Source organism: Nuphar pumila, chromosome 4, assembly GCF_984573655.1.
Source record: "Nuphar pumila chromosome 4, dmNupPumi1.hap1.1, whole genome shotgun sequence".
Lineage (NCBI taxonomy): Eukaryota > Viridiplantae > Streptophyta > Magnoliopsida > Nymphaeales > Nymphaeaceae > Nuphar > Nuphar pumila.
The window spans coordinates 111889644-111911499 of record NC_143252.1 but is presented as its reverse complement, the minus strand read 5'-3'; the positions used below and the strand labels follow the sequence as shown (position 1 = coordinate 111911499).

Here is a 21856-nt window from a genome sequence, read left to right as displayed (position 1 = left end):
TCGGATCTGTTTCACTAAAACCAAATCCTAATTCTATCATGCCTGATCTGGGTAACAATCATGACATGCATAGGGATGTAAACGATTTGGATTGGATGTGACCAATACCATAATCAATGACTCGGATTAAATTTCAAATTCAGAATTGGATGGTGAAAAGCTCATACCAGATCCATTTTCTTACCTGGAAAAGGGTTTGAATATCTATCAAATTTGGATAATTTTCGGATTCAAAAACGAAAAATCAAAACCATATTTGCATCCAATTATATTCGGATATACTTGTGGCTTACCAAATGCAACAAAACCGAATCCAATTCGGCCGGATATTGGATATAATCTGATTCATCGATGTCCTTGGTCACGCCTCGACGGAGCCTTCCAAGCAAGTGGTTCCTTTCATTCACCACCCAAGTCCCTTCAAACATCGGGTCCGGATCCGATCCAATTGGTGCATAATAAAACCCCAGCAAAACCCCGCGAGCAGGTTTCCCCCCCACAAAATTAGGGTTTCCAACGGTAGAGAAGAAGGAGAAGAAGAAGAAGGCAGAGAGATGGACGAGGAGTTGCTGAAGACGCTGGGGGATTTCACGAGCAGAGAGAATTGGGACAAGTTCTTCACCATAAAGGGTATGCACGACCCCTTCGAGTGGTACTCCGATTGGTCCGACCTCCGCGAACCTCTCCTCCGCGAGCTCCGCTCCCTCGCGCCCCCCTCCCCCGATGAAGGCGCCACCGCCGCCTGCCGGATCTTGGTGCCCGGGTGCGGGAACTCCCGTCTGTCGGAGGCACTCTATGACGCTGGCTTCCCCGACATCACCAACATTGACTTCTCGAGGATCGTCATTTCGGACATGCTCCGCCTGCACATCCGCTCGCGGCCGGCCATGCGCTGGCGCGTCATGGACATGACCGATCTTCAGGTATTCTCGCCGCCTCTCCTCGATCGTTTTCCGATTGGAATTAGAGCTCTGTTGAATCTTTCTCTTGCCACATCGAGATTGATCGGCACAATGGATGCACAATGTTTTATGTTTTGAATGAATTTGTTTGTTTTTTTTTTTCTTGGACTCCTTTTGTGAATTTGAGTGATAAATTTGGTTACAGGCACGCTTTTTTATCGCCTCCTCTTCTGAGTTAGAGTTTGGTTTCTGTTATTTTTTTTATCCTGTATTGAGATCGAATTGTGTGCCACCGGTGCAAAGTGTGTTCAATGATTCTTCGTCTTCTAAATTGTATTTGTGCGATTCTTTTTGCTGGAGTCGTGTTAGTGAATTTGAGTGATTTCGTTACAGCCCTTAAGCCCTAATCCATTGGCGTATTTGTAGGGATTTATCATGACACATGGCTCCAAGATTAAAATTTTGTTTTCTGGCATTTCTTGTTTGGTGCTCTAAGTGTGCTTGATTGGCCCCGAATGCTCTGGCATTGGTTTACTTATTGGTTCAATTTCATGAAACATGCTATTGACTTTGATGGTCATCAAAAGGGAAGAAAGAAGAAATATTGTAAAAAATAAAAGGGACAATGAAATCTGAATGCAACCATTAAACCCGGAGCATAAATCTGAGACCTTTAAATTTTAAGTAGTTATGTTTTTGTTTTGGTATGTATTTTCTTTTGAGATTGATGTACGGCCTATTTTTTATTCACCTGTATGTTAAAGACTCAATGGAAATGCTAGTGAATTTGAGGGATGGAATGGAATGCTATCCTCAAATCCTTAACTCACTGTAACTCGTTGTGGTTTAGACCAGAGTTACCAAAAGCTTCTTAGGTAGGTGGGAAGCTCGCTTCGGAAGCGTGATACTCTTCGCTTCCGAAACTTCATGGGAAGCTCGATTCCCCCACGCTTCTTCTATGCTTCTCATACACATGGTCTATGCATACTATATACTTTTCTCACGTTTCTTTTCATCTTTTTCATGTATTTTCTCTCACGCTTTCACTCACTTTCCATGTACTTTCTTTAAATTGGTAACCATCATTATTAAATTTTAACAAAATTTTAACTCTTTTACAGAAAAACCATGAAATATAAGAATGATCAATTTTATTTTAGTTTTTATTTGTTTCTTGCTTGATTCCATATTGCTTCATTTTTTATTCATATTTCACTTTTAAATTGAAACTTCGCTTCCCGCTTTGGATAAATTTTAAAATGCCTCGCTTCTCGCTTCCGCTTCCCGTATCGTTTCCCGCTTCCGCTTCCTAGTTTGGCAATCTTGGTTTAGACATGTCTCCCCTTTTTTGTTTAATCCCCTTTTCTGTATGATTGTTATTTTTATTTGTTTCAAATTGTTTGTGTAATAATTGACATGAAATCATCGTTCTTACCATGGTGACCACTACCACTACTAGTAGGCCTGTCAATCGGTCGGGTTTGTACCTGGGTACCTGACCCAAACCCGAATTCTTAGGTGTGAGCATGAAAAGTGCTGACACAAATAATATTCTGGTTGATCTGAACGCGACCCGAGCAGTACGTGGGCCAGGTATAGGTTATGATTTTTGCCGGGTACCCAATCTGACCTGAACTTTTTTGCTGGGTGCTCGACCTGACCCGAGTATTTTATATGTATTTCTCAGTAAAAATAAATTTCTGAAATTATGTGGGTCTGGATTTGGGATTCTATTTTCGTAACCCGGCAAAACCCGAAACCGAACCCAGTCATTAATTATATGGGTTTGTTTGCGTCGACCTTGACCCAGCCCTGACCCAACCTGTTGGCAGCCGTAACTACTTGTACCATTTAGCTTTAGAGCATGTGGAAGCCGTGATCGTTGAACTGCTGTTGTTCCTGTTTGATTCGTTGGTTAAAGATTATTTTTCGTTGTCAAGGGTCAGAATGAAATTCTCGAAGTTGAATACATAAAATGTGCTTTGGCCTGTTTTTTTTTTCTGTTTTATTCCTTGGTGAATGAGAAGGGTCTCACTTTATTTGAAATGTCATCAATTAACCACCATTATTATGAGTTCTTGATGTATGGGCCATGTATGACATTTGCATCGATCAAAGCTGATTGATGGTTTAACCTTTTCTTTGTTGTGGTTCGTTGTAGTTCCTATCGAGGTAAATTCTCATTTATATGAAAAATATGTTGCAGTTGCCATGCTCACTTACCTGCATATGTTGTGCGTCTCTCTCTCTCTCTCACACACACACACACTATATATATATATATATATATATATATATATATATATATATATATATATATATATATATGGGTTAAGATTTGCTATAGTCGTTTGTATGTGCAAACAGCCTAGCAAATGGGGTGGAACCCCCTTTTTTGTTTTTTTCTCTCACATCTAACATTACAGATGTGATCTACAGGTTTTGTTTAGTGGGAACTGACTTTTGGATCGCCAAAATTCGACCTGTATATAGCTTTTTCTGGCGATCCAAAAATCAATGGCTATGAAGACATCAACTTTTCTAGATTCATAAAAATATGTTTTTTGTCGAAAAAACATGACCCGAGAGTTGATTCCTACTAAATCGATCATGCTGAACACATCTATGAGGTTAGATTGTGTCAAAACAACTCTCATTGTGAGGTTCAAACTAGATTGTAGGTACAATTGGTTGTACCAAATATAAACCCTATATATATTCCACTTTATTTTACCCAATCTTTGGATACTAGTTTGCAGATGGATCTTTCAATGCTGTTGTTGACAAAGGGGGGCTTGATGCGCTGATGGAACCCGAACATGGTCCAGAGCTTGGGAATCAATATCTCTCAGAGGTCTTTGGGACTCCAATTTGAGCCTTGGAATTTGAGTAATGAGTTTCATTCATTTCATGTATGCTTTCACACTTGGTGCTTAAAATGTGGTTACATTCGAAGGCATTAACATTGGATTTTCGTGGGATGGGTTGCATGATCTCAGGTGAAGAGAGTGCTCAGCTCTGGAGGGAAATTTATTTGCCTCACACTCGCTGAGTCTCATGTTATAGGTATGATGTCACTATTCTATGGTCATTGCCGTGCCATATCAATGGTGAGAAGAACAATCTTATTGCTGGCATTCCTTGACTGACAAATTTAAACCTGATTTTGCAGAATTGCTTTTCTCCAAGTTCAGGTTTGGATGGAAGATTGATATACATGCAATAACTCAGAAAGCCAACCATGGATTTCAAACCTTTCTTTTGGTTGCAACAAGAGAAAATTCCAGTACATTGGAATTGATTGTGCCATCTTTGGATAGTTTTATTCTTGATCATGGAGGAAGTCAGGCAAGTTATGGCCATGCCTCTGGTTATTCACTTTTTATTCATCATTACTGGTTTCATCCATCCTTGTCCTGGATGGAGTTGAATCTCAGACTCAGATTTTGGAGTCTTAACACAAGATAAGTTAATGCATTTCCACAGGTTCGTGGTCTGTTGGAAATAATTGAGACAGAGAACAAAATAAGGAGTGGAAGCTTGTCAGGTGGCAGTGATATTATTTATTCGTTGGAAGATCTTAAGCTGGGGCCGAAAGGAGATCTGGAACAACTTATTCCTGGTCGCCGATTCCATCTCACGTTGGGCGGCAAAAGGGTGTCTCGTTTTAGTTACATGGCTGTAGTAATGGACTCCAAGGAGGCATCTGATCCTCGATTGTATCATTGTGGAGTCTTTTTGGTTCCAAAGGTGAGGCATGCTTTTCATCACAAAAGCATGACTTTGTGTTTGGACTTTGGTGATGTTGTTTATATTCTTCCATATAGGTGCTCATTGTAATTTGCATTCCTTTCATGGCTGTAACTCATACTAGTTAGCAGAATTTGGTGGTGAAGAAAGTATATGAGAACTGTTCTGTTCTAAAGTTTTTGAGTGATCACATCATGTGTGCAAATTCATACAACAAGATAATGGCACTCTATGTCATTGGGGCCCTAATGCTAACTTGCAAAGAAAGAGAAAATTAGCCCTTCTGAGTATGTGAAAGAGGAAATATTGAATGATATCCTTGTTCTTGGAGTCAAAACTGGAAATATGTCATCTGTACTGTGTTTAAATTGCCTGTATTCTTTTGTTTGTTACTGCACTGTGTTGAAATTGCTTGTGGCTTGCTTTTGTTGAGATGTACAGCTGACATAATTTCCCTCAGATGAGGGCACATGAATGGCTCTTTTCTTCAGAAGAAGGCCAATGGTTAATAGTTGAAAATGCCAAAGCGGATCGCCTGATCATGGTGAGTTTGATTCATCATTCAACTTTGACATTTAGGTGATTCTTCAGTTCTCTTCATGGATGGTAGTATCTAACTAGGTTTTATTGGCGTGAACTCTTTATAATTCAGGTCTTCTTAGACTCTGAACATAACATTGTGGGTATGGATGATATCCAGGTATTGCCTTATACTGGATTGCCATTATAGTCAATGTACTTGCTGCTTTCTCTCCCCCAACCACTCTAAAAGAAAGTCAACCCCAAAAAAGAGTGCATGATATTGCTGTTTTTTATGTGCTGAATTAGTTTTATGTTTTTAATTGTCCAGAAAGATCTTTCTCCGCTAGTTAAAAATTTGGCTCCTGGGAAACTTGACAACGACACTCAAATACCGTATGTCATGTCTCTCCTTTTTCCTTTTGACTTTTTTTGTTCCTTTGGGTATGGTGTCTGTTTGTGGTGTTATGCAACAATATGTTTATTCATGCTCTTAGGCTTGTGCTTTTCTGAACACTATACATAGGGTGGAAATTCTGTATTCTCTTGATCTCAAGTGCAAGATGGACTCAATCACAAAGAACTAGTATTAACTTGTCTACATAAACATGCACTTTGGATCATTTTTTGACTATTTAGACTCATATAGGACACATGAACCATTAAAATGAACATGTATGAATTCTAAAGAATTGATTTTTCTCTATTGATGTTTTCTGATGTAGTTTACATATCGCTTGTTCTGTGTTTATATATATTTTTGTCACATTTTATTTACGTGTTACACTGATTATAAATGTTTTTGCACTTGTATACTTACTTGATTATGGTATGCTTCAGTTTCATGATGGCCGATGATGGTGTCAAGCATCGAAATATTGTTCATCAGGTTTGTTTCCTTGTTACTGTGTGTTGCTAGAAATTTGACATCTTTATTTCTCTTTGTTTTTGCATTTATTGTTTTGTTCTTGATCCAATTTTTTCTTGGATATAAGTTTTTGATATATTCAATGCTATGTAACATTGGTACTTCAAAGTTCAAAATGCCCAGCAAACTCACGTCCAATCTAGTACTTTTGGGTGCTGCTACATATCAACATGCTAAATTTTTTATCTCTCCACTTGCTCTGCATGTGTATGTGTGCAAACATACATACATATATTTTGCATGTGTGTGTGGTGGTGGTGGGGGAGGTGCACATTTCTGTGATTGTGTGGTGTGCTTGTCTGCACATGTTTTCATGCATGTGTGGGACACAACTGTTAGGGATTTGCAATTATTGATAGATAAAAATCCAAAATAAATTCGTGTCGATGCTGGCATTTAGGGTGATTGCTTGTCTTGTCTGTATGTCTGTTCACTTGTTTATAGTTGTCATCTATATACCTAAAACATTTGGCTTTGAAAGACATATAGCTACAGTTTATTTCTTAATGTGACCTATATCTATGGTACTCTTTTTTATATTGTAATGTTACAACTATAGTGTTGTGATAAATTTGTATTTTGCATTTGTTTTTCAAGATATCACAATGTCATGTGTTTTTTTCTTATGAAAAATCTTTTAGTATGTGTCTGATTGGATTTTAGATTTGAGGACTAAGGATGCATGTATCTCTGGCACAACCCCCTTTCCATCTTTGAGCCAATCATATGCGAATCTCAAATGAAATATGAATCTCAAATGCCTTTCTTTTTTGGGACGTGTCTGAGGTCTGAGATTCAGTGTTTATTCACCTTTATTCTTGGTGTGGGATGCCAAAGTCATTTCACATATCTAAGATCCGTGGCCTTCAAACACAATAAAGTAAAAGTTGTAATGAAGTGCCAAATGAAAATGGAAAAGTCTCCAAGCGAAAGCACGGAAGCACGCACATACACAAGAGGCCACAAAAGGGCAAAATAAACCACAAAAGTGGTCAAGCACAAAAAAGAGGTAAAAATTATATTTCACTTCATAGAATGCTTCACAAGAAGCTTAAGAAATACATGGGGCAGTGCCCCTTATTTATACACAGCAAGGGACCCAAGGAGGGGCTCCCATAGAGTCATTGGAGCCCCTCCAACGGTCATATTTATGACCGTTGGAGGGGTCCAACGACTCTATGTGGACCCCTCTCAAATGAATAAAAAAGAAAAACTAAAAAAACAAAAAAGGAAAAAGAATAAAGGAAAAAGAAAGAAAAGAAAGCATATCAAAGATATGCGTGAACAGGTGAAATGACAGAAATACCCCTATCGGGTTTTACAATATATATATATATATATATATTTATATATATAAATAGACACATAGACATATATATTATATATATATGTATGTGTCGTAATCTATATATATAGATATATATATATATATACATCATATTTTAACAAAAGTAACAGCAGGTATTTGTGGCTGCAATATATGGTAACAGTTCATTGTGTATAGTGAAATGTACATTTAACATAAAGAAAATAATACTCTATTTGGACTCAATGTGGTATTTAAGAGTCCAAGGCTATAATATTTGTCAGAAAATAATGCTCTGTGAACTCAATTTGGTATTTAAAAGTATAAGGTTATAATACTTGTCTGTCGTGTTTGCACATACCAAACAGAAACCATTTTTGTTTTGGCTCAAATGTTTTGAGGGTTTCCACATGTTTCCCAGGTGGGGGAATCTGCACCTTTCATTGCTGGAATATTGATTTTCCGATTAAATTCAGTGAGGTACAAGTGGATGAACTTGATTGCCAAACTTTTTCATGGTTTCTGGGTCCCTCTGGTAGGGAAGGACTTTGCTGGAAGTCTGATAAATCGGATTTGGTTTGCCTGAAAGCTCATGCAGCTTGCTGGAAAACTTTATGGGTGGTTGCGGCCTCCCCCTCTACCATGAGGCCCTTCCTTTTAGTCATTTTAATCTTTTCAGCATTGGCTTTTGATGTCTAAAATTAATAAATGATTCAATGAGGCTGTTATCCTTGTTGACTATGGTTTTACAAGCAATGTATGACTTTTATGAGGCATGCCACAAGTTCAGAAGTGTGCGTTAACTGGATCAGGTGTTTGCTTTTCTCCAACATGCTTTTTCATGTGCCTTAAGGCACAAAGACAGTTTCATATGCAAGCATGACTTTTGCACCTTGAGGGTTGGGTTCAGCAATGTTGCTTGCAGTCTCACTTTTGCTGTTTTCTTATTGTTTTTGGTCATTCATCCGTTGTTTTCTTTGATGGCCCTGTTATTATGTGTGTATGTTTTCTCATATTGCTTTGTTGTGTGGCCTCTTTTTTTTGTTTCAGGCTCATGGATGCTTTGCTCAAATAAGATGTTTAAGCTTTAAACATGCAATCTTCCTCGTTATGATTTTTGAAATTTTCTTGACTTTTTTAAGTATCTTAGGTCACATCTGCCATGACTGGTGAAATAATTGTTGAAGATGTTGTCTATGAAGAAAATAAATCTCATAGTGCTGATCACATTGCATCAAATGATTCAACATTTCGGCGTCTTAGCTTTAAAAGAAGCTTAGGTTTGGTGCAGTCAGAAGCTTTGCTCATAAGGAAGGATACTGCTGGAAACATTTATGAAGCAGGGCGAAAGAAGAAAAGTTTTGGTTCTAGAATCACAAAAAAATCTCCACGAAAAGGTCAGCTGGGTGTTCCATTAACTGATGATGGCTGTTTGCTCATTACCATCTTTATACACCCACAGAATGCACATACATGCACACACTGTCATTTCATTGTATGGCAATGGATCAGGCTTTCAGAGAAAGATGGCAAGAAGAAGTAGTATATCATTGTTGGATGACTTAAAGAAGATTTAAAAAACATAACTGCCAAAAGTTCTCGTTTTCTTGTGGATTCTAGAAAATGTTTTCAAACATTTTATCACCTTGGAACGTAGACTACTGTTTCCCAGGCGAGGAAGTGTTTTTTAGATTTAGCAAATCTGCATATCATTTTCCCAGGGGAAATTGCTTGAACTTACACTTTTCCTGTCAAATTTTTTCTTTTGGCTCCTGTGGTGTAAATGTTTCTCAGGCTGCTTTCCCAGGTGAGTGAGTGATTCAAAGGTTTGCAAACGTCCCTGAGAGATGATGATGGTCTTCCATATTTCCGTGAGAATTTTTTTTAGTAAGACAGGTAAGAAAGAAAAAATCAAGATAAAAAGATTATGGAAACTTGGAAAAGAACATTTTTATAATACTGTGTGTTGCTTGATTTGTTTGGTGGGGGAATGCAATCTATCATATTTTCAAACTCTACAAGGCACTTGCAAGTGGATGTATCTTTTAACCAAAATAATAAGTGAAAAAAAAGAACAAATGAAAAATTCATATTAGACAAAAGAGCGATACAAACTTGCTTTTATATCTATTTATGATCCAATCTTTTCTCTGTTACCTATTGAATCTTTTGAATGTTCACCTTCTTAATAATTCATCTGCTATCAGTTTATAGCAAGGCTGTACACTCAGGCGTATATTTGTAACATTCTTCATGATAAATATCAATGTGCAAATTGGGTTCCTCATCTTTCATAGTGTAACTGCATCTTTATGTTAAAAGGAGGATGCTGTCTATGATTATCACTAGTAGTCTTAAAATATGCCATTTTACCTGCAATAAATGTTAGAAGAAAGAAGGGAACTAATTCTATCAATAAAAGAGCTTCAAGGTCTTATGAAATTCTTTATTCTGATGTTTGGGGACCTGCTCCCATTTGCTCTATTTTTGGCAACCGATACTATGTTATTTTCATTGATAGTTATTCTCGTTATACTTGGATATTTTTTATGAAACACAATTCTGAAGTTTTCCGCCTATTTCACAATTTTCATGCTTTTGTTCAAAACCACTTTTCTACCAATATCTTGCATTTTCAATGTGATGGCGGTGGTGAGTTCGTTTCAAAGGACTTTATTGATTTTCTCCAAAGTAATGGAATACAACGTAGAGTGTCTTATCCATATACGCCTCAACAAAATGGGATTACTGAGAGAAAACATTGACATATTGTTGAAATTGCCATGAGTATGATGCATGACAACAATCTTCCTATTAGCTTGTGGATAGAAGCGTTTCATTCGGTGGTTTACATTATAAATCGTCTACCCATAACAGTTTTACAAAATAATTCTCCATATTTCTTACTTTTTGGAATTCATCCTGATTATAATGCTCTGCCTGTTTTTTGATGCACTTGTTACGTCCATATTGATTAATCCTTTAGAAATAAATTGCAGTCAAAAGCTTCTAAGTGCAGGTTTGTAGGAGGGTATGCCGATGATTATAAAGGGTATCAATGTTATGACCCTGTGACTAGGCATGTTAAAATTTCAAAAAACGTTGTTTTTGATGAGAATGATTTTGGTGATATATTTTTCAATCTCCGCTAACGAATTCCCAGAGCAAAAGTTTATCATCCATGGCTGGATGTAGATTTACTTGCGAGTATCAATGTGATTGCTCATCCTAGTGTATTCAGGAGGCACTGTCTCTTGATAAGGATAATATCAACCCAGGTCAAGTAGGCCTATCTTCGTCTGGCGTTCAAGAGGATGAAGCTTCACGTGTTAAAGAAGGTGCAGCCCCACAACCTTCTCATATTGATAAATTCAAAGTGTATATCTATGTGAGAAGAGGAAAAGGTTCTCCTCCTGTTCAGAATGTAGAACAAGATAATCATGTGACTGAAAGCAACGTGAGAAGGTCAACCAGATTCAGACATCCTATTGAGAGGTGGGTTAGCTATGGAAAAGTTTTCTATGAATTTTCAGCTATTTTTATCTCAGATTGAGAAGCATGATGACCCCGTGGCATTTTATCAAGCTATGCAATCACATAAATGGATTGAAGACATGAATGAAGAAATGAGAAAGCCCTACGTGAATGTCAAACATGAGAAATTGTTCCCAGACCCACTGATAAAAATGTTGTTGGTTCGAAATGGGTCTACAAAATTAAGTACAAACTTGATGGCACCATAGAACAATACAAAGCCAAACTTGTTGCAAAGGGTTTCACTCAAGAATATGGTCAGGACAGGATTATGATGAAACCTTCAGTCCTGTTGTTAAGATGGGGACAATAAGAATTATATTATCTTTAGCTGTTGATCATGGGTGGAGATTGAATCAATTGGATGTGAAGAATGCATTCCTTCATGGAGATTTGAAGGAAGAAGTCTACATGGAGAAACCCCCAGGGTATGTTGAAAGAGATTCAGGAACACATGTCTAAGAAGAGACATCTACGGTTTGAAACAGGCTTCACGCTCGTGGTTTGAAAGTTTCTTCTTGGAAATACAAAAGCATGGGTTTTCTCGATCTCCCTTGGATGATTCACTATTTATTTTAAAAGGTGAAGGTACAATTACCTTGTTGTTGATATATATCGATGATATCATTGCTACATGAAACTCAAAGAATCACATTGAAGAAATAAGGAGACTCTTGAGTCAGAGGTTTAAGATGAAAGATCTTGAGAATTTGCGATATTTTCTTGGAGTTGAAGTGGACAGAAAGGATGATTACTTGACCCTAATGCATCACAAGTATACATTAGATTTGTTGAGAAAGTCTGGCATGAAGGATTGCAAGCCTTTATCTACTCCAAGCGTTTTATACCTAAAACTTAGTTCACAGGATAGAGAGTTCTATATGGATCCTACAAGATATCGAAGTATAGTCGACATGCTTCAATATCTTACTTTTACTTGTCCTGACATCGTTTATTTAGTCAACCAAGTGTCATAGTTCATGCATAAACCATGAACATGGCACATGGATGCAGTCAAGAGAATATTGAGGTATTTGAAGGGTACAGTTGGAGATGGGCTTCTCTATAAGAACTGGAAAAATAAAAGTATGCATGACATTACTGTTTACAGTGATGCGGATTGCGGAGGCGGCCCTGATGAAAGGTCTGTATCGGGATATTGCATTTTTCTTGAAAAAAATTTGGTGTCTTGGAGTAGCGGAAAACTAAAAGAAGTGGCTAGATCAAGTATCGAGGCTGAATATCGATCGATGGCTGCGGCAACTGCTGAAGTTACTTAGACAAGGCACTTGTTGAATGAGTTGTGGGAACCGATCTCAAAATCTACTTTACTATGTGATAATCAGAGTGTCATCAAAATATCGTTTAATCCTATTTATCACAGTAGGACAAAACATATCGAGATAGATCAACACTTCATTCGGCAAGAGGTTGAAGACAAAGAGATTGAACCTCACTTTATTTCTACACAAAATCAAGTGGCAGATTTATTTACAAAAGGACTGACTATGAATAGATTTTGGTTTTTAAAGGACAAATTGTCCATGGTACAGAACCATGCACAAATTGAGGGAGGCTATTAAAGTCCATGTGAGTTGGATCAGTTTGGATCTGGACAAGATCCAAACTGTATATTGTATGCACGTGTTTATTGGGGCATACTTATAATATTGTTTATGTTGTAGGTTTATCACATCCATTAAAATTATTGTATCATCTATATAAATGAAAGAGAAATAGGTCACGATTCTTAATGAAAAAGTCGTGACTGGTTCAGCCCCAAATTCCGCGTTCTCTTCTTCTCCTCTGCTTATCTGTTTGGTGATATCTCAAAATCTGACACAGCTCTTCCCATAATATTCAATTTTACATGCTCAAATTCACCATCTAGGCCACTCAAGAACTCCATTACCTTTTTTTCTTCTTCTTGATGCTCCTTCACACATTGCACACACTTGTGGCATCCTGTACGTAGAATCTTTGCTTGGTTTTTTTACTTGTGTAAATGCTTTGATCTAGTATTAGTTTGCAATAGTGTGCCTTTGTTGTTATAACCTTATTGTTGCAAGCTAGCAAGCAATTAGATTGGGAAAAATAAAACCATTGGGGACTTGAATCTTTTCTAAACAAGCCACGATTTGGAAACCAAGTATTTTTTGCAACTTGAAGGACCATACCATTTTTAGGAGGATCATATTCTTGGGGGACAAATTCAAGGTTAATATATGAGCATCAGCAGAAGGAACACATGGAGAGTGAATTGCTTTGATGTCCTTGTAAATAATGGAGAACGAATTACTTCTTGTCCTTGTAAATTGCTATAACTTGCCCATGACAAGGAAAATTGAATATTATTAACATTTGCCACCAAGGCAATGAGGGCTTGCTATGTTATGAAGCTGATGGTCTGGAAATAGTGGAAACAGCATGTTCCCTGTGCCTTCTACCAGGGTTATGTGGGTAAATTTTGATGTTTTAAGTTTATGAGAACAAGATCTGAGTACTGTTCTCACACTACCATAATGCACCTAAATGACCTTGTTTTAACTAGGAATTCCAAAGGGCGTGCGATCCTTTGTTGATGTATCCATTGTTTGAATCTAGACAGAGATTGTGTTATTTCAGAATCTCCACATTGTTAGTAGTAATTATTGTTATGCTGGCGCCAATTGATTAATGTATTGGATGGTTATATTGGAACATTATATATTTAGAATATGTTATTCCTTATATTGGAATATTATATATTTAGAATATATCATTCCATTTAAGTATGATATTTATGATTTTTCATATTTCTAGAACACATAAATTATATATTTTTATAATTAAAGAAATAATAATATGTTTTATGATTTCTGTCCTGCTTTGGGTTCAACTCCGTTTTGCTTCTGGTTTGCTTTCGATTTCGTTTTTGGTTTGCCTTCCACTCTAGCACCTTTAACCTAAACCCATGGTGTGGTAACATCTAAGGCTTTGGGATTCAACCTAAGGTCTCCTTTGGCAGTATAATTTCCATATTATTTGTTCTGGAATGTGTCTTTTAGTGGATATCTATGTGATTTGGTCAAATCAGTTTCTTGTTTTGGCAGGAATGACCTTTAGGTGCTTATCTTGCATTTATGATTATATATTTTTGAAAGATTATTATAATGATTATTGTTATAAATTGGATTTTGAAAGGATCTTATTATAAATTGTTATTCTGATTACTTTTACACGTGTACCTTGTGGTGATCCTTCTGGTTATGACTTTTATGTGGTCTTTGCTTGTGGATAGCTGCATAAAGTTTATCTAGGTTGTCTTCTCTTTTTCTTTTTTTACTATTATATTATGGCTAGAGAAAGATTTATATATCAGTAACTTTTCATTTGAAGTTACAAACTCAAAAGGAGAACAAAAAAAAGAATAGGAAATTCAAGTTATCAATTCCCATTTCATTTGTTTTGGCAGGGTTGAGGGATTATTTGGAAGTTGACCATAGCTACCTGGCCAGTTCCTATCATACTGCAATAATCGCGGGGCTGTCATTGATTGCACCTAATATGGAAGACTTGGTGGCATCTGGAGAAAAAGTAACCATTCTGCTTCATGTATTGGAAAAATAAGATTGCAGTCAAAATGTTTTCCAAAACACTTACATCAAAAGCTTTATGGTTTTATGAAATTAACAGTTGCAAATATTTCAATGGGACTTTTCAATCATTACTTACTCATAGTTCATTGATTACATGTTTTCCGTTTTGTGCTAGTTTTTGCTAGTACAATGTTGTTAAAGCCCATGGCCTTTAATGAATGTTGATGTGTACACCAAATCCTTTTGCCTTTAACATATTTAAAATTACCAAGGCGGTTTTGTGCATTGATTGTCACCTGAAGGAGTATTTAAATAGTGGGAAAAAGCACATTTCTTAGTTGTATACTTGTTTGTAAGTGCAAAGCATCCTTTATCATATGTACTCTACAAATTTAATGCCATTGGTGTGGTGGCATTGTGGCAATTGATGCATGAAACTACCATGGTAGTTTTAAGTGTGTTAGAAGTAACAAATGTGGTGAGCTTGTTAATGACTTCTGGGTGTTGTGGATGTTAACAATGCCCTTGTTAGTGTGCTTATTTTGTAACATAAGATGATAGACTTGCAAGCTTACTGGTTGCAGATCAATATAATTATTGTTGGCCTAGGAGGTGGTCTTCTTCCAATGTTTCTTCGCCGATACATTCCAATTTTGGACATTGAGGTGCATTACAAATTTTTTAGTCATGTAAACTTCTATTATTCAGAAATCTAATCACACTGGTTGTTCTAAGTTCTCTGATGTTCATGCAGGTCGTAGAGCTGGACCCTGTTGTTGTTGATCTGGCTAGAGATTGTTTTGGCTTTATAGAGGATAGCCAGATGAAGGTCACTTATATTCTTAAACCAAATATATAAACTAATATAGGTTTGTTGTTATTATATTTGGGGTGAAGATTTGTACTTGTGTGTATGTTAGGACCTGTAGGTGGTTTTTTCCTGGAGTGGGGAGGTAAGAAAGGGGTGAGTATTGTTAATATTGTATTATCCCTTTTCCTTCACTGATATTAACATAAGGCAGCATAATACGTGTTTACGGGGAAACAACTGTTATCTGAATAGGTCAATGTAGTGCTTGTAGGATCACTTATTCACATTGTCATCTTTTTTCCCTACTCCCTTTTCTTAACAAAGATGGCACAGGAGCAGCTTTTGTTAGCATGTATTTTTGGAAGCAGGTTTGAAGGCTCACTTTATCCATTTTCCTTTTTCTCTTTTCGAAATCTTCCAAATCTTACTGATTTTCTGTTGTTTTAACTGGAGGCATTATGCTTTCAAGCTTTATTCCTTGCACTGGTAGTTTTTAATAATGGTCTTGACCTCGTTATTCTCGTTCAGGCTAAAGGGTATGCATAGTTTCATCTAACTGAATGTTGTAGCCAACTTAATATGACTACGCTTCAAAACCCAGTTTGAAATAGAAGGGATGGGGTAAATCTTAACTTTATATGATTGGTGCCATCAACATAATGCAGTTCTATTTGAGATTCGCTGGTTCAATTATCTAAGTTGGAAATATCTGGTCACCAGCTCCATGAATTGGATCGTAAGTACATGATCATGTTGAGGGGTCCTCTTCTCCTAAATTTGTCTGTAAGGAAGTGCTTGCTTCGTAGCACTTACCAATGCAGTTGTACAATCTATGGAACAGATCCTGTTCAAATAAGGTCGTAAGAAAGCATTTGCTGAAAAAGTGTATGATAGAATATATTTCAGCCTCCTACATTGAAAAATTGGATCTTGAAGGATCAATGCTATATGTTGAATATGTTTCATTCTTTCAACTAAAATTTTTTACTCGCTATTGGTTTGCCTTCTATAGATGATTTTTGAAAAATGCTTCTCCAGTCATATTTATGGGAGTTAGTGACCTAATGGCACTCATTATGCTTAGTCACATTGAACTGTGAGTAAACTTTATGTAAGTGTTTTAATTGTGCATGCGTTATCACTGGCATTAGTGAAAACATGTGCAACAAAGATACTAGGGCATTCCCCAACACCCCCTCTTTTTTAATACTACGTCGAGTTGCTTTGCAGAAATTCACTAAACAAATTTCATCGTTTTCACTGGATTTTCTTTCAGCGGGCAGTGCAACTGGTGCTAGGGCAAGATGTGCAGCTAACATTTCATTTAAAATTTTGCTGAATAATTGTTCTTGTCTGCACACAAAGGCACATGCTCTAGAGAAGTTTGAAACATATTACCTGTGCTTATCTACTAAGTGCTAAAATTTGTTTAAACCGGTGTTGTTTAAATGGATATGAATCTGCTGATTCATCGAAATTGGCCCTTTGTCAAAATGATTTGGAGGTCAATTTGCCCCCCCTTAAAAAATTGGCTGATTTTTGGTCGAACACCCTGAATCAAGGCACTTACATATTTTAAAAAACAAAAATTATAAAAAATAAGATTTGAAATGGGCCAATTAAATAATGATCAGATTTAAAACAAATTCAGAATGATTTATTGTTTTTCTGAAAAACCTATTCACTTAGACGATTTTACCAACTGTGGTCAAAATATGTCAGTTTCTATTGTAGTAGATAAAAAATCAAGCAGCCACTTGTGATTTGTAATTGTTAAAGGTTGTGTGTTCTTTAGGTGCGGATTGGTGATGGCATCCAGTATGTGAGTAAATTAGCACATGCTCCTAAACCTGAACAAATAGATGGTGTACCTGGAACACAGACTGATCCTAAAGAAATGAAAGTTGTGTCCAGCAAGGATAGCTCATTCTCTAGCCATGCTGCTGCAAGATGGAACAGTTTCAGGACTCGTGTACTGGTTATTGATGCAGATTCTGCTGATTTAAGGTTAGTGCGGTAGTTGTGCTTTAAATATTTTTGTTGTTAAATAGCAAATTATGCATATCTGGGTTGAACAAGATTGCTGGACTGGGAGAGTTGGACTATCCCGAAGGGTCTTGGTTAAACTACCAGCTTCACTAAAAAAGATGGATATGCATATTTATTTGTCTGGGTTATTTTTGTGAGCAGCACAGGGTTAACCTGTCCTCCTGAATATTTTGTGGAGGAATCCTTTCTCGTGACTGTGAAGGAATCACTTGGAGACTTTGGACTTTTTATCATTAATATGGTGTCACGATCCCCTAGCATCCGTGAGAAGATTGTTCGACGAATGCAAGAGGTGAGACCAAGCAAGACTTGAACCTGTATCATGATATATAGCAGCTTGAACTGATCATGGTGTAATATCTACAGGCTTTTCCTCATATATTCTGTCTTAAGATTGAGGAAGATGTCAATGAGGTTCTTTTTGCACTTCCTACTGGTCAGTGTGTTGAGGATAATTTTCTAGAGTCAACAGTACAATTTCAGAAGCTCTTCACCTTGAGTCAACCAAGGATATCAACTTTCATAGAGACTGCAAAGATGATCAAACGCTTGAAATAGGATGCTGCTTTGGAGTATTCTTTTCACTATGTTGCTGTGAGCTGCAAAGCATTTGCGAGGTACTCCTTGTGACTTTTCACAAATTTGCTCTATAAATTTTGGTATGGATCTGTTACAGCTCCCTTCAACCAAATGGTTAGGTTGGGGGATTCTGCTTTCCCTTTCCAATAGAATGTTTGCACGCTAGTGGATGCTTATAAAGCTGGACGAAAGTATTGAACAAAAGCTGCTACTGCAGAACCATTGGAATTTGTTTTAGTAAACCCGTGCAAGTTGTATCTATAGGTTAAATGCTATATGCCATTGTTAACATGACAGTTGTTGATCCATTGGTTTTCTCTGTCAGGACACTGGATTGTGTTTGTTTCTTAATTCTGCTATTATTCTTAGTTCTGCTCCATTTAATGCAATGAGAATAAACATTTGATGTTTTCCCTTCTTCGAAATGGAGTTTGAGAAATGAATTTGATAAGATTGGCAAAAACTGTGGTATTTGATATTGATGACAGCTGTTTCATGTTCTGCTGGAGGTTCTCAGATCAAACTTTTATGTCAACATCTCTTATCTTGAGAGGTCGATTTGTATTGTTTTGTGAGGCATTTGAGAAATTAGCTTTAGAAATTAAAATCTTTCTCAAATTTACTGGTTTCAATTTGTATTTTAAACTTAAGAGCGTGTGTGGAGTGCAACCACATGCATCTCCCATATCATCTCAAGGTTACTGTACTTTTGTTTGGGTCTGTAACTGTGGTTTTACGTTATCAAACCCATTAGCGAGCAGCTCCTGTGCTATGGTATCTGGATACTAGATTTTGCCCTTCGTACCCGTGTCAACAAGCTTGTACCCTTGTGAGGATGTAGTTGAAAATAACCCATCTCCACTCTCAACACCATTCTCATCTTACCAAAAGAAGTTCCCAAACACCCTTTGGTTAAATACCACCTCCCCTCTCATCTGCTCCCAAACAGAGCCTAAATTTCTCTGATGTAGCCTGGTGCTGGTCCCTCAATAAGGCAGGTCATGGTCTCTTAGTATAAAGTCAAAGAATTGGGGGACGTCTCTCTCAAATTTAAAAGTTAAAAATGAACAAAATTCCATGGTGTTACATTCTACTCTCTTAAAGAAATTGTGTGTGAAATTTAGTATTTACTCGAATAAGTGAGAGTTTTCATATACATTCCTCAATACCGCGTTATAGAATTTGGGTTGATCCTACTTACAAAATTCTTTACTAATTTATAATTTTTTTTACCTATTTTTATGTTTTTGTCTAGTGAATAGGTTACCAATATCTAGATATAACTTAAGAGGGTTATAAATGAATTAGAGGGTTATGAATGAATGTGTTAAAACACGTTTAAAGGTTTTTAGAGTATGTATGATGGTTAGTCTGTCAGCTTCAAATTTAATGAATTCTGAAAATGACAGATACCTGATGTCACAAAATGACGTGATAATTTTTCAAGTTAGTTAATGCCAGATTAAAAAAGCCAAATGTTTTTTTTTATAGGCCAAGAGAAAAGCCCCATCAACCACGGCGGGCAGTCAAGGTTCGATTCTTATGGGCGTCGCCCTTCTGCGCAAGCCGAACAATGTGATCTTCGGAACGAGGTTAGTCAATTTTGGAAAGACACTGGGACTATTGCTTTCTTTAGGCTTTATGAGAGGTCTTGTGAAACTCATCCAGCCACTGATATATCCCTCTGTGTTTCCTGGCTCATCTGACAAAGCCATGTGGTGGTCCTCTAGTAGGTGCCCTTTCAGTTGTGGTGGTGTCACTAATTGTGAAGCTGACATTTGTAATGAGACTGTGATGGTTGGTTCCTCATTTATACTCGTTAAAAGGTCAGTTTCCAATTATAGAAAACCGTTGCTCTTCAAGAAAATTTTCATCTTTTTCAACACTTTGATTCTTTCTTTTAAGGCACATTTGAAAGCAACAAAATGACAGGAAAAATGTAAGTTGGGAAGAAAAAAAACTTTTTCAACCATTTCAAACCAGAAAAAAAAAATTAAAAAGAAAGTTTTCTAAAAAGTTTACTTTTTCAATTAGAAAAGTTTTCATATCAAAACTTCTCATAAGCAATTTTTTTTTGCTGTGAGATTTTTTCTTGCTTCCAAACATGCCCTTCCACACTGTTTGGCAGATGGTAACTGGGATAGGAAATAAGCAATCCGCGGATTTGTAAAGACTGCAGTTGAACTTTCTGCAATTAGTAATTCCACTTGCTTGTTTGGGAGTGCTCTCAATAACCCAGCAACACGATTGCCATTTCTTATACTAAGTTGTTTGGGTGCACACATTTGAAAAGTCACAAGGACACCTAGCTTAGACTTTGTGACAAGGGATAGGTACCTGCTGATTTCAAACTTGTCCATTCAGCTTGGTGATGTTCAAGAACTGACCCTACCGGATGAGCTGAGTCCTTGTGGGCAATGTTGTCAGTATTGGTATCGGCCCTGAATCATTTGGCCAACGAATTAGTTGTATCAGCCAATACCGATACTCAAGTGAATCGTTTTGTATCAGCAAAAAAAAAGTGTCAATCAGAATGTGACACATGTTAAAACTATTAAAATAATATTAAAAAATAAATTTTAATATTTTTTACATTTATTAAAAAATAGCTGATTCAGGGGTGATGCACATTGATTTTCTGCCAATACGATATGTCGGCCGATACAGGCCGAGATGCACTGATACAGGCCGAGACACACCAATACTGACATCATTCAAATGCCTACTAGGGATAGTTTCATATGGAGTGAGATAAGAAAGCCTAAAAAGACCAAGAGCCCGTTTTGTTGCACTGGATTTCTCTGGACACTTTTGATTTGTAACTTTCATATGCACACTAGCAGTGCATAAATTCTCATTATGTTATCGTCAGTGAGTTTCTAAGTATATAATACCAAACATGTTCTTTACTAAATCAGTTATGTTGATCATATTTGTATTTGTAGGGCTTGATTCATAAATGATTAAAAAATGGTAACAAACTAATGGGGGTATACTAGCAAGTACAGTAGTATACTACCAATGGGGGATCCGCTTTGTCTGGTAGGAGCAGCTAGTGCACGTCACCTTGTGTTGGGACGTTGCAGGTTCAAAACCCAATGGTATAGTTATATAACTGGTAGGGGTCTGCTTAATCTCAGCTTGCCTTTCGAAAAAACAGTACAGTACTTACGATACTGGCCAATATGCTTTCAGTTTTTCTATGCTAACTTGGTGACATTCACTAGTCACCCTCCTAGCTGACTAGCCCTTGTGAGCACTTAAATTGCATGTGTTTTGCTAACAAAGTGAAACTTTATGTTAGTAACCATCTAAACGGCTAGCCCATAAGGGCTGCACTCATCTGATAGGGGCGACTTGTGAATGTCACCAAAGTTGACGGGATGGCACAAGTTCGAAATCCACGAGTGGCGTCTCTTGCTACAAGGTCGAAGCTGGGTGTACTTGCCGGTGGGCAGGAGGGACCTTAAGGTTTTTACCAACCAGAGGCCAGCCAAGGTGGGGTCAGTGATGGGTTTTTTTCCCTTGGATTATCCAAAAAAAGAAACATAAGAAACCCCTTAGTGATTTTTATCTAACCCTCCAAATGTGATAATGTTTGATTTGGCAGAAACTGACTTTTTATCATGTTTTTCTGACATGTATGTTTGATTTACCGGAGGTTGAAAAAACCATTAGCCTACAATGTATCAAATTTTCAATCCTCAAAAAGATTAGAATTTTAAGTAAAAAAAATCAAGAGTTGATTCTTATTATTTTTTACCATGTTGAACACATCCATGGGTTAGATTTGGTAAAATACCCTTCTGTTATGAGTTTTAACTAGAGGGCTTCTTACTATGAGGTAGCAAATATTATTTCCATCTAAAGTAGAAACTAGTTCAAACACTAGTTGAAAAA

The 21856-nt window shown here is 37.0% G+C and overlaps 1 protein-coding gene across 4 annotated transcripts; it reads left to right on the top strand.

The window, feature by feature from the left end:
• Nucleotides 1-508: 508 nt before the first annotated feature.
• LOC149840593 (S-adenosyl-L-methionine-dependent methyltransferases superfamily protein) lies at nt 509-19880 on the top strand. Of its 4 annotated transcripts, XR_016431571.1 has the most exons (18): nt 509-923; nt 3655-3756; nt 3902-3968; nt 4075-4250; nt 4389-4652; nt 5113-5196; nt 5305-5352; nt 5503-5567; nt 6012-6060; nt 8556-8802; nt 14394-14515; nt 15102-15182; nt 15272-15346; nt 17124-17335; nt 17519-17669; nt 17744-17994; nt 19448-19548; nt 19668-19880. XR_016431571.1 is itself a non-coding variant. In XM_090004486.1 (16 exons), exons 1-16 carry the CDS (start codon nt 555-557, stop codon nt 17933-17935), a joined length of 2304 nt encoding a protein of 767 aa, XP_089860612.1. In that variant the 5' UTR covers nt 509-554; the 3' UTR covers nt 17936-18419. The 4 variants fall into 4 exon arrangements, 1 of the variants encoding a protein (XP_089860612.1); XR_016431569.1 differs by having other exon boundaries at nt 19448-19880; XR_016431570.1 differs by lacking the exons at nt 19448-19548; nt 19668-19880 and adding an exon at nt 18076-18419.
• The last annotated feature ends 1976 nt before the right edge of the window (nt 19881-21856 follow it).